This window comes from Malania oleifera, chromosome 9 (assembly GCF_029873635.1).
Source record: "Malania oleifera isolate guangnan ecotype guangnan chromosome 9, ASM2987363v1, whole genome shotgun sequence".
In the NCBI taxonomy this organism is placed as follows: domain Eukaryota; kingdom Viridiplantae; phylum Streptophyta; class Magnoliopsida; order Santalales; family Ximeniaceae; genus Malania; species Malania oleifera.
In genome coordinates, this window is record NC_080425.1 from 4,599,931 (window position 1) to 4,613,805 (window position 13,875).

Consider the following 13,875-nt stretch of genomic DNA (forward strand, 5'->3'; position numbering starts at 1 on the left):
ATCTCATAATTATATTGGTAACATTATTATGATGGATAAAATGACATTTGTGCGTCATCTGTAAAACCTGTTTTGAAGTCTGTTAGATCACCATGTGACCAAAAAAGCTAAAGCTGTTCAAGTTATAGGCCAACAACATATATCAAGCCTTGACATTCCCCTGTGCATGCAGCTCAATTGCATGTGGAGAGGTGAACATAGAAAGAATAACACTCTCATGGAGAATTAAAAAATGTTTAACAAAATAAATGTAGCTAACATGAGTAGAACCTAGGGAAAGAAGGAAAAGAATTTCTAATGACTAACAATATCTGAAATTTGGCCAAACTCATAAAAGAACACTTCAACGGAAGTACAAATTTCACGAAATCCAAGGATCTTAGAGCCTACTAAACTCAACTATACCCAAGGCTTCAATGTGTGAGGCTTATTGTGGCCTAATGTCATGTTAAGCATAAAAGCTCTCTACACCTAAGCATGGGCTAGGCCGCCAACCTGGCTTGACTGTCCTGGTCTGATAATTCACTGGACCTAGAGAAAAGAAATGAGCCCAAAGGCCCAAGGTGGCCCGATCCGACCTAGCTTGACTACTGGTAGAAGTGGACCTGGGTTATGTTTGAAAAATGCAGGCTTTTATATATTCTTCCACATTGTTCAAACATGACCAAGTTTTGTTCTTATATAAGAGCGGATTAGAGCACTCCAACAGCCAACCCATAGGTAGGTCTGGCTAGAAGATATGAAGCATCCAACATAAACTATCCACCCAAAGACACCTAAAAACACCATTTTTTTTTTCCCTTGGGTTCGCCATGTTCTTTACTTGCGCTGATGGGGTGACTAAATAAGTTCAAAAAAAATATTTTTCCTATAATTTCTTTATATTACAAGTGAGAAGTTTTCAAACCCCCACCAATTGCCCAATGCTCGGTTCTAGCCCTCTCCATCAAACAGATAATTTTTGCCCACTACTGCAGATTAGTTTAGCAATAAGTAGAACATGCGGCACACGCCTTGTTTAGAAGACTTGATATTTGCAATCAGATCACTTGTGACGAAACACTTACAAGTATAAAGTTGTAATTTGTAAAATATATAGAAGGTGGTTAAACACTGATGTGTTGGACTTATGCATGGTCTTAAATTTCCATGAAATTGTTGAAATTCCACTAAAATCTTCACTTTCCACCATTTCCATCTTATGAAGTTTCGTTTGCATTTGCACAAATCATCCAAAATTTACAAAAATCTTGAAAATTCAACAAGATTTGTAATAACAGAAAAAGCAATTGTCTACGTAACAAAATTTCCTCAAAATTGATATCTGAATTTCAAAACCCTTCAATATTAAACTCAATAGTATTGCTTTTGAGAAACTTTGAAGGAAAATTTGGGAGGGCTTGATATTTCTTGTATAAAATTTTGATGAAGCTTAAGAATTCTATTAAAGAAGTCTCTTGATTTAGATGGGGAATCTAAGCATTTGAAGTTTGAACAAATTTTATTAAGTTTCACTTGCACATGAACCAACACTTAATGATGTTTTTTTTAAAAATATTATAATAATAATAATTATTTTATATAACAATTTATATTAAGCTTTGATACTCCCCTGCACATGCAGCCCAACAGCACGTGGAGAGACACACACACGATTGATAACACCCGTTACAGGGAATATAATAACTTCTTTAAACACCACATAATAAATGTGGGTGGCGAGACTTGAACCCAGAATCTCCCGGTAGCCAGCTCTGATACTATGTTATAAAACCACTTTACCTAAAGCTTAAGCTATTAGGTTGTGGGCCAGCAATGTATATCAAGTTTTAACAGTTTTAAATCTCTGTTTCAGCTAGAATTTTGAGACTTCAAAAATGCAGAAATTTTAATAGAAATAACAATTTCAATTTGATTGGAATATGTGCAGTAATTAGCTTAAACTTTTAGGTAAAGTCGTATTCTAACAAAAACCTTGAACATATGTTGAGCTTCCATCGCTTTGTATACTTGCATGGAAATTACAATATGCAGTAAGCACCATTAAATCAGTTCCAAAACTCCAGATCAATTAGCAGACTCACCTGGATTTTGAATGCATTTCCAACAGCTGACAAAATGGGGCTCCATACGCCCAGAACCCCATGAGGTCTCTGAGCTGGTTCTGTCTCCAGTGAAACCTTCAGCCTTACTTCTGATACATCTATTAGGCTGAAAATATCATAAAAAAAAGCATCAACATTTTCCCTCTCAAAAGTAATATATTTATGTTTCCATTGATAAATAAATTATCTGGATTGACTCCTAGCTGGTAAAAACAAACTTTGCTAGGATTAAGGCTGAGTTGAGTTAGAGTAGGAAATCAGCTTTGAAAATTTAAAATTTGAGTGGCAGTGTTAATGATACTCATAAAACAAGTGTACATACACCCCTCTACTTCTAAGTTCTAATGCACTGCAAGGCTATTAGTAATTGTCCAACAACTGTGTTGATATCAGCATTGTATGGAGAAAGGCGAGGGGTTTTAAAACCCTACTTCATGGTGTGCCACTTTTGACTTTTATTTTGCTGAAGAAAACCATTCTTTTGTATATTCTTTCTCAAGTCAGCATACAAGGCCAAAGGATAAGAGTTGCACACGAGACCTAGAGCTAAACATCCAGCCATGGGAAATTTTATAATTACTCCAAAGTACAAAAGTGCCCTTGTAAAAAAATATATTTACGATATTATTGAGGGAGTTCTTCAAAGGGTAGGATAATTTGCATTTGTTAATGGTTATTTTAGTCTTTTAGTATTATTATTGTGTCAATATGTTAATTAGTGAGAGTTGGTAAGGGTATTATGGTCATTAGAATGTATCTGTTTCGTATTATAAATAAGAGGGAGAGACCTATCTTTGAATTAGGTCATACGTTTAATCAAAATCTCAACATTGTATCAGAGGGTGATCCAACCTAAACCCTATCAAACTCAGCCGCCATCAGACTACACCCTCCCGTCGCTGTCCTTCTCAAAACCATCACAACCCTTTATTATTTCACAAAATTAACCATATAGACAAAAACAGAACCCTCTGAAACATAGCCCTACAGAATCCCAATGCCAGAAACCTCCCCACATGCCGCCATGCGCCGGCTGACTGCCAGCTGTCCCCACCCCACCCACCAGTGCGTGAAAGAGATTCCTGGAACCTTCTTCCGATTTTTCCTCCATCATGTTCTGATTCCTTCCCTAGACCATATTATCGAGCTGCTGGGCATGTATTTTGCTAAAAAATCCAACCTTTTCTGACCATGGACTCATGGTGATCCGTTAGTTGTTGTTCATTGTTCGTAAAGGCTTTTTGTCAGTTTCTTGGAGTAGTGACAGTGTTCATAAGTTGATTTGTGAGGTTGTGGCAGTGTAGTATCAGTTTGGAGGTGGTTCACCTCGTCCGTGATTGTTTTGGTGCTTCACCTTGTTTGTGGTTGTACTGATTAGTTTTGATTGTTCTTCTTGTTTGTGAGTGTTGGGATGAAGTCTATGAATCCAAAAAACACGTCTCCTTCATGGTTGCCACAAAAAAAAAACTGAAAAGTTCAATGAAAAGAATCATGTTTGGTGGTCTAAGGCTATTTGGGTTTAGCAGGATTAGGAAAATTTGACCACTTGCTCCAATCTAATCCTTCTGATGAGAAGAAAAAAGAAGTATGGATTCAAGATGATGACTTGATTGTTTCCCTCCTATGGAATTTGATGGAGCCCCAGATTGCACGGATATGCATGCATCTAGATACATGCAAGGAGATTTAGGATTATGCCAAACTTCTATACTCTAGTAACATTACACCTGAATGATTTATGTCAGGAGTACTTTCAGTTACAATAGGGACCTAGGAGCATTGCAGATTATTTTGAAAAGATGAAATGTATTCATGAGGAGCTTCATGTCGTGTAACCTATAACTACCGACTTTTGTGAGATGCAAAAGCAAGTAGAGTAGGTGATAGTTCTTCGGGTTCTAGTGGGCTTAGAACCTGAGTTTAAGGCAGTCCCATCCCAGATACTTAGTAGTGCATAGTTTCCATCATTTGCCGATGTTTATTCTCGTCTCCTTCATGCTTACTTTAGCACACTTACTCTTGCTCTTGTATCTGGCTCTAAGAGGACAACCTTTGCCACACTTGGTGATTCTAGTTCTTTATCAAACAACCTCAAAAGTTATTGAGATGGTATGAGCGGTCATGGTGGTAGAGATGGATAAGGTAAAGGAACTCCTCGCAAGTGCGCTCATTGTGGATGAGGTAATACAATTAAGCAGTGTTGAAATCTTCATAGTAGACCTTCACATTGCAATGAATCCATCATTGACTCCACCACCTTCGGGGGCAGGACTCCACACCTTTGGGGCCAAGTAAAGGGCAACGAATTGTATCTATGTTAGAAGAAGATTATTCCAAGTTCTAGCATTATCAAGTGTCACAACAAGCTTCTCTTCCCATTGCATCTCTTACCCAAATAGGTAATTCCACAGCATGTTTGTCATCCTGTACTTCTTGTCCTAATCCTTGGGTTATAGAATTTGCTATCAATGACCATATCACAGGTATACCCAATTTCTTCTCTACTCTTCAGTATCCTGAAAATTTACCTTGTGTTAATCTTGATGATGGATCCACCACTGTTATTAAACGAATAGGGATTATAGTCCCACTTCTATTTCTCTTCCTTTGATTTTCTATATTCCCAAGTTTCCTTTCAATCTTATGTCTGTTAGGAAAATTACCTAATCCATGGATTTTTTAGTAAATTTCTTCCTCGATTCTATGGTTATTCAGTATTTGAATACAAGCAAGACGATTGACAGAGGGAGTGAAGCTGGTGGATTTTATCACTTTGAGCTGCTGTCTCTTTCTACTGCATGCTCTGCTATTGCCACACTTCTCCAAATTCATTGTTGCCTTGGTCATCCTTTGTTGGAAAAGTTGAAACGTCTAGTTCCTGATTTGAGTTTTGTGTCTAGTACTGATTGTGAGTCTTGTTAGTTTGGAAAGCATCATTGTGTCCCTTTTGCTTCCCAAGTCAATAAACAGTCTGCAGGCCCTTTTATGTTGGTCCATTTTGATGTTTGGGGTCCTAGTAAAGTTGTGTCCAAGTTGGGTTTCAGTATTTTCATAAGTTATTTCATATATTTTGTGTCTTTAATTCTAATAGCATAAATTGGCGGAATAGGATTCATATATCCGACCCCACCTAGTGGGACTTAAGATTTGCTTTTGTTGTTGTTGTAATTCTGAAATAAAGACTCTGTTTGCCAATTGGAATACTTCAGAGCGATAATGTTAAAGAGCATTTTAGTACTTAATTCACTAATTATGTGACTCAATTTGGTATTGTTCATCAATCATCTTGTGTCCACACTCCACAACAAAATGGATTTGTAGAGAGGAAAAATAGACAATGTCCTTGAAATCATTCGCACCTTATCAAATGCATGTACCTAAAGTGTTTTAAGTGTTACTGTACTGACTGTTTGCTATCTTATCAATAGGATGCCATCCTTTTTTCTTAGTCGTAAAATTCCCTACACTCCCTTAATTGACCTCTATTCTCTTTACCCACTCGTATATTTGGGTGTGTCCTTTGTTCATCAACTAACTCATAGGGTGGATAAGTTGGATCCTAGAGCTAAAAAAAATGTCCTTCTGGGCTACTCATATACTTAAGAGATATTGTTGTTATAGTACTATGCTACATAGATTATTTTTCTTTTGCAGATGTTACCTTCTGTCTGCACCTTACCACACTCAGTCCTTGAGTGCTTCTGATCTCAATAAGTCTCTTCCTCTGCCTAATCTTCCAGATTCTAGTTTGCTTTCCTTACCCAATCAACAACCTATGTCTCCATGTAGTTTGAGTCCTCCTCATCATCTTGATTGTCCTAATGTGAGGTGCATTCACAACGGTCGCTCCAAGAAAAAGAGTCCCCTCTAGCTTCTACTACCACACCTTTGGTTTCCTCGTCTAATGATCATATTTCCCATTATGCTGATCCTCCCATTTCTGTTTGGAAATGTAAACACACGTGCACAACATCCTATTTCCAACTATGTTTGCTATGACATCTTATCACCATATACTATTATTGTTTTGTCACTACTCTAACACATGCTACCCTTCCTAAATTTGTTTTGGAAGCCTTAACGCACTCGAGCTAGAGGAATGCCAAGGTCATGGTTTTAAATAACGGCCGCTACGTAGTGTAATGATCGTTATGTAATGGAAAATTGGGAGGCCGAAACCGTTATGGACAGATATTGAGGGGGGGGGGGGGAGGGGGAGGAATTCATGGTCATAATGGCTGTTATGCTGCCATAATGGTCCGTAACGACTTGTATGATTCGTTACGCTGCGTAACAGTCCATTACAGACTGTTACTGCAGCCGACACATCAATTCGACTTTTCTCCTTCAAATCCACTCAACTTTATCACGATTCCTTGCTTTCCCCCTCTCCCAACAACTTGTCCTTGGCAAATCTACCATTCCAAAGACCGAAATCAAGAAATTGTACCTTTGATTTGTTGTTGGAAGCTGAAGAATAAGGACCCTTCATTTGCAATCGGCCAGCACTCCCCCTCCTCCATTTCTCCAATTTCTTTGAGTTCGAAGGCTAAAATCTGCCGCCCTCGAGCAGTTGAACTGTCGAAGGCTTAGATTCCCCCTCCCCCCCCCCCCCCCCCCCCCCCAACAACTCGAGCAGTCGAAGGCCAACCTAGAAGCAACTCCGAGAGTCGCCGCCAGCCGCAACTCCCTTTTGGTCTTCGAGAATTCGAGTCTAGGAGTGGAATCTTCAAGACTCCTCCTCCACCACACCCTCTGTCTCTCTCTCGACTCTTGAATCTTCAAGTTCCTTTTAGTTTTTTGTTTCAGGTTCCTTTTTGTTTTTTGTTTTTATTTCTCTTGTTGTTTACTTAAATCTTAAACTAGTATATAATTTATATATTATATTGTTTATATATTATATTAGATTTAGCTTTTTTATATATTATATTATATCAGGTTTACCTAAAATCCTAAATTCCTAATTGCTAAGATTTGAGAAATAAATTTAATGGTCTTAAAATAAATATATTGTATAAAAATAAATAATATTTTTATTTTATTTTAGGACTCTTATTTTTACTAATAGATGAAATATCTAATATTTTAAAATTTTAATTATTTAAATATTTTAAATAAGTACTACTTATTATCTTTAACCAAAGATTATATTTTATTTTTATGTAATCAATATTTAAAATTAGAAGGAATATATAGTACTTACTAATTATATTATATCTTATTTTAATTTTTTTTTAAGGACTATAACTTTGTATTTTTTATGTGTTTTGTGTAAAGATCATCAAATCAAGTCTATCAAGATGCCACGTGAGAAAGTAAAAGAGAACTTACATAGTGAGGACATTGGATGACATTTTGGTACCCTGGTGGATGGTAACAGACATATTATTATGTGAAAGTTGTGTGGGAAGATAATTAAAGGAGGCATTACACGCTTGAAACAACACTTGACACATAAAAAATGTCAAGTGGCTAGATGCTCGAATGTAACCACACAAGTAAGAGAATAAATGATGAAACATCTACAACAATATGCTAAAAAGAAAAAAGATAAACAAAAAAGGCAAGAAGAAGCGGAAGCTCAAATTAGAGGAGATTTTGAGGATTTGAGCGATGAAGAAGATTCAAAAGAAGAAAGAATGAGATTTGCTCGATTAGAAAACATATGGTCACAACAACAATGAGAAGAGAGAGAGAGAGAGATTTCGAGTAAGAACAACTGGCGGGGATAATATTTATGAAGAGGGAGGTGCCACTGGCAGTGGTTGTGCCAGTGGTTTCAGTAGAGCTCGATCTTATAATGTTGGAGAAGCTAGAGGTAGGGAACGACAAAGGATTAATCCCGATACCTCTAAAGCTAGACTAAGGGCAATGGATCCTATTTTAGAAAGAAGCAAGAGTGCAAAAAAAGAAACACTAAGGTACTAAAAGGTTTAAGAAATAAATTAGGAAAAGCAGTTGGAAAATAATCGGATTCTAGCAAATGTAGCTGACTCTCCGTTTATTTAGCCTATGCTTGATGTTGCTACAAAGGTTGGAAGGGGGGTGAAGGGTCCATCACCATATGAGGTATCTGAAATTTATTTGGGGCAAGAGTATTGGAAAAAGAAAGATTATATATCTTCTTTTGCTAGCATTTGGAAAGAGAGAGGTGTAACCATTATGTGTGATGGTTGGTTAGGATCAACTAGAAAACACATAATAAACTTTTTAGACTACAATAGAGAGACCATGTTTCATAAGTCAGTTGATGCCTCTGATGTGCCGAGCCGAACAACTGAATATTATTTCAGGTTATTTTTCTAATTTTGATGGTATATGCAAATAGTATTATGGACTTGTATATTTTTAATTAAGTGGTAGTAATTATTAAATCTATAATTTCATTTAAGATTAATGGACAAGGTGGTTGAAGAAATTGGGGAGGAGAATGTTGTCCAAGTAGTAACTGATAATGAAGCTGCAATGAAGGCAGAAGGGAAAATATTAATGCAAAAGAGGCCCAATCTCTACTAGAGAACATGTGCAGCTCATTGCATAGACCTTATTCTTGAAGATATTGGTAAGAAAAGTAACATGAAGAAGGTCTTAGAAGATGCAAGAACAATAACATCTTTTATTTACAACCACACATGGAAAGTTAATTTCATAAAGAAATTCACAAATAATAGAGTTGCTTTGCAGCCATCACTTGATTTGCTACCAACTTTATTGCCTTGGAGACTATTGTTAGGCATAAACAAGCATTGGGGAAAATGTTCACATTTGATGCTTGGAAAACCTCAAGGTTCGGGATCGCAAAATCAGGCCCAACATTTGATGGGAAGAAGATTATCTTAGGGAAAGAGTTTTGGCAAAAGGTCTCCGATATAATTAAAGTACACGAACCCTTAGTGAAAGTTCATAAATTTGTTAATGGGATGAAAAACCAACCATGGATTTCATATACGAGGCAATTGATAAGGCGAAGTTGGCCATTCAAAAAGATTTCCGGTTCTACAAAGATTATTGGAAAATTATTGACAATCGGCGGAGTTTTCAATTGCACCAAGATTGGCACGCTGTTAGTAAGTGTAAATAAAATACAATTTCTTGTTATTTCAACTTTTAAATTATGCATAGTTGCATTAAAACACTATTATTGATTAATATGTTTGTAAATTTAATTTTAGGATATTTTTTGAACCCTTAATTTCTTTATGGTGCTCTACCCTCTCCTAAAGTTGCTAGAGAAGTCATTGATGGGGTTGAAAAAGTGATAATCAAGTTGGTACCTAATGTAGGTACTCAAATTTGGGCTAGTAATCAAGTAAGTATTGGTTCTATTGGATTGAACAATGAATTATTTTAGTATTCTATGGTACTTTCTAGAATATATATTAATATATCTAATTAATTAATTATACTTCACAATCATCCTTTTTTAGTTGTTGCAACATTAGGATAGGTGGGAGACATTTGGAACCCTGTTGGCTATAAGGGCAGTGAAACAAACAAATACTAGTAAATATAGCTAAATAATGAATGAATGGATCTATTTTGTCATTTTTATGATCAAATTTGACTTTTAAAAAATACGCTATACTGACTCTCTTTAATTATTCACACAGCCAAATGGTGAACTCATTATGGCATGTGTGCTTCTAAGCTCCAAAGAATAGCAATAAGAGTTCTTAGCCAGACCACATCAGCTTCGAACTGTGAGCGTGATTGGAGCACCTTTAGCCCCAACCATACAAAAACAAGAAATAGACTAAAGTACATGAGACTACAAAAACTTGTTTTTGTGCATTACAACATAATGTTAAAGTTAAGATGTACAAGGAAAAGAAGCGCCAATAGGAAATTGAAGATAGTTTCAACCCTATCATTTTGGACTATATTTTTTGAAGAAGATGATCCTTTGAGTCCATGGTTAAAGGAGAGAGAGGCACCATTACTTGACGGCTAGAACAATTCAAATTGATTAGATGAAGAGGTTGGTGGTACTATAGAAAGAGGTGATCAGCCACCAATAAATGTGCGTGCATGATTCAAGTTCAAGTCTTGAATGTACACAAAGTGATGTCAATCTTGATTTGAACCCACTAAATGATGATGACGGTGGTAGAGGTGCTGGGGTTGGGGCTGAGGGTGATCGTGGTAGTGGTGGCAGCGGTGGCGGTGGCGGTGCAGAATATGATTATGGGTATGACACAAAAACATCATTTGTAGGGGATACATATCCTCATAGTTGTTCTGGAGTACATGATGTACCCGAAAATTATGACTTGGGTATTCCTCCAGAGTACCAATCTTCACAACCCAGGAGAAGGTGTGCTACTACTGGTGGCCCTAGTGGGAGTCATGGTGCACAAACTAGAAGAAGCCAACACCGAGATCGTGATTTTGCTAAAGATTCATATGCTATGGCTCGTAGTTTTGGAGACTTCAATTTAGATGGTTCATCATCACAATCATATGGATCTAATGATAGAAGTTATCATCCAATATATCCACTACCTCAACAATATGATCCATATTATGTGAATCATCCTAATCTTATTGGGTCAGGGTGTGTGTGCATTTACTCCATCTGTTGATTTGTGTGATCTATCTTTTCTAGCATTTTTGATCCTTTGTGCACTCTCTTTTCCCTTGGTCCACCTTCCATTAGAAGAATCAGCCTCTCTCTTGCCACAAGCTCTTATATGACTAGTTCTGATCCTCCACCTGTGGCTACAGTCCTGGTCCAGATGAACGGAAGTATCCACTTGAGAACTGCAATCAACCTGATAGGCAAGCTACATGGGGCTGTTCTAACTTGGTTTTCACTTGCGCATCATATGTTTCTATTCAATCTTATTGTGAACCTAGCTCTTATAAAGAACACAAGATAAGCAAGCTGCTTTTCATACATCATACATGGGATTTAGCCTAGGATGCAACTGGGTGTACAAGATCAAAACAAATCCCAATGGTTTTCTCGAGCATTGTAAGGCAAGTTGGGTGGCTAAAAGGTTCTCTCAGGAAATATGATGCTGACTACGAGGAAACATTCGCTCATGTTGCTAAGTGACTACCATGCACACTCTTCCTTTTTTTTTTTTTCCTGTTGTAGTAGTTCATCTTGGTCTTTGTTCCATCTAGATGCCATGAATGCATTTATACTTGGGCATCTTCACAAAAAGGTTTATAAATATCACCCTCCTATCCTCTTGACCCCTCTTATCCTTCAGGTTATGTTTGTTACTTGTGTTGTGCTCTTTATGGCCTTGAGCAAGCTTCTCAAGCCTCTATGACTGTTTTCCATCTGTTATCACCAAGATTGGCTTTCTCCTAAGTGCTTATGACCTCTTTGTTCATCATTCTGCTCATGGCTTTGTTATCCTTACTGTTTGTTGATGAACTAATAACCACTGGTCGTGCCACTACGGTGGATAAGTGAGACAACATCTTTTGCTAAAGTTTGAGATGAAATTGGGTCATTTTCATTGCTTCTTGTGTATCGAGTTTGCTTCTTCTCCCAAAGCTATCTATCATCTCAATCTAAGTGTAAGAGATTAATCATCATGCCCTGTTGATACATGAAAAGAATCCTATTGAATTGTTACTTCTTGGATATTGTTGTTGCTTCATTCACTAGAGGCCATCTCTAATCTCAATGCAAGTACACTATTGAGATTTGTTAAAGCTTGATATACACGGTTGGACACAACCTAATAGCTTAAGCTTTTAGGTAAAGTGGTAATCTAACATGGGATTAGAGCTGCTTGCTAGGAGGTCTTGGGTTCTTGTTTCCTTGCCCATGTTTATTGTGGTGGTGTTTAAAAAAATTATTTAATCCCTATAATGGGTGTTATTTATTGTGTTTCTCTCTCCACTAACTGTCAGCTTGCACATGCAGGGGAGTTTTAAAGCTTGATATATATCGTTGGCCCACAACCTAATAGCTTAAGCTTTTAGGTATTAATCTAAAAAAATTATTAATCATGCTCAGTTGACTCATGATAAGATAGACTCCTATTGAATTGCGTGCCAAAATTTTGCCTCTACTGGTGCTTTTCTGGAAGAGCCTACATTGTATTGTGTGTTGGTAGGCTGTTTGTTCATCTCACTATTACTTGGCCTGACATTGATTAGGCTTTTCATGTTGCTAGTCTGTTTGTTTCTTACTTTCTGCAGCTCGCACAACTCATTGGTCAGCTTTACTTATCTCATGCCTACATTAAGGGCACAGTATTTCATAGCCTATTATTGTCTTCCACCTCATCTTTTTGAGCTTTGAGCATATTCTGATACTGATTGGGCCGGAAATATTTTTTATTCTAAATCAAGCACTAGTTTTTGTTTTTTTCTGGGCGATTCACTCATTTCTTGGTAAAGTAAGAAGCAACCCGTCATTGCTCTTCTACTGCTGAAGCAGATAATAGTGCCACAGCTCATACTACTGCTGATGTTGTCTGGCTCCATTCGCTTCTCTTTGATATGGACATTGCTTTCTCATCTCCCACACCATTATATTGCGACAGAAAAAATTCTATTCAGATTGCTCACAATTCTGTCTTCCATAAACAGGAAAAACACATTTAGGTCAACTGTTACTTTGTTCGTCTAAATTTTCAATTGGAGACTATTGCTTTACCCTTTGCTCTTCTCTGCAGCTTGCTGATTTTTTCACTAAGCGTCATACTGTCGCTTGTTTTCTATACTGACTAGCCAATTCCCAATATCATCTGCTCTTACATTGGGTGAGTTTGAAAAAGAAAAACAGTTCGTGGTTGGGAGGGTGGGGGGGGGGGGGGAATGGTTAATGTGCAGTTTTAGGGTTTGCTATTGCTGTATGTTTACCTCCAGGCCTGGCTCTATACAATTTCAATTCTTCTGTCTTGAATTATGGTTAGAAACAGTATACACAGAAGAGTAGTTTGTCCAGAAAAGTGACTGGTTACACCTAGAAGTTCTGTTCAACCATAATTTCAACTAGAAATTGCCAGGACCTCAGTCCAAAAGTTAGCAGAAGAATAGACTACAATGCATGGAAATACCAGCTTTGGGAAAGCCTAATAAATATCAAGTTTTACTGGGCTACAAATGAGATTCTTACTTGATGCGTATCACTGGATCAACTTGGGTGACGGTAGAACCTTTTGGGAGACGATCTAGCTGTAGGTTAGCATAGAAATCCACCAAAGCCCAAATAATAGGCTCATGTATACTTAGCCTCCACAGCTTTTCAGTCACCTATATGCAAGCAGAGGTCTTATTGAAATCATATGAGTATTACCATCTCAAATGCATATGAGCATTATGTAACCTAGTCATGGGCTTTACCTAATGGCTTAAGATTTTAGGTTGAATGATTTTTCAAATATAGTATTTGAGTCTTTTTGACATAAAAGTGCAGAATTTGAATCTTTAACTCCAAGTTTCCAATTCAATTTCAGCACAATGCAAAACAATTGGTCTGCTCTGTATCCAGGCTTTCAAGCCCAATGAGTTTGTGTGTATGAGGGATTGTTAGGTAATAGGCCTATCCTTCGGCCTTCACCTTTGGTTGAGTGATTCCTCAATATAAGGCAGCAAAGTACTATTAAAGTACCAATCAAATTAAGAGTATTACCCGTATATAAACATATGGAAGCACCTGGACGCCATCGGTATTCATGTTCCGCATTGTCATGGTTGTCTTGAGCACCGGATGATGTATATCAGTGGTCTGCTCAGGTACCAACAGCACAGGCATAGCTGTCAAAGGGAGTTGATTGTCGAGCTGCACAAAGCCCAGTAT

The 13,875-nt window shown here is 37.3% G+C and overlaps 1 protein-coding gene across 4 annotated transcripts in view; it reads right to left on the minus strand.

Annotated features, from left to right (window-relative positions):
- LOC131164992 (uncharacterized) overlaps positions 1-13,875 on the minus strand; it is a 221,741-nt gene that overhangs the window by 17,929 nt on the left and 189,937 nt on the right. For 3 of the 4 annotated variants that reach the window (XM_058122576.1, XM_058122575.1, XM_058122573.1), the window contains exons 54-56: positions 13,708-13,875; positions 13,192-13,328; positions 2,085-2,211 (exon numbers count right to left, since the gene is read on the minus strand). The exon at positions 13,708-13,875 is cut by the window's right edge and continues 10 nt beyond it. In XM_058122576.1, coding sequence (XP_057978559.1) covers positions 2,085-2,211; positions 13,192-13,328; positions 13,708-13,875 — 432 coding nt within the window. The remainder of the gene's footprint in view (positions 1-2,084; positions 2,212-13,191; positions 13,329-13,707) is intronic. The other variant, XR_009139382.1, reaches the window with a different exon arrangement.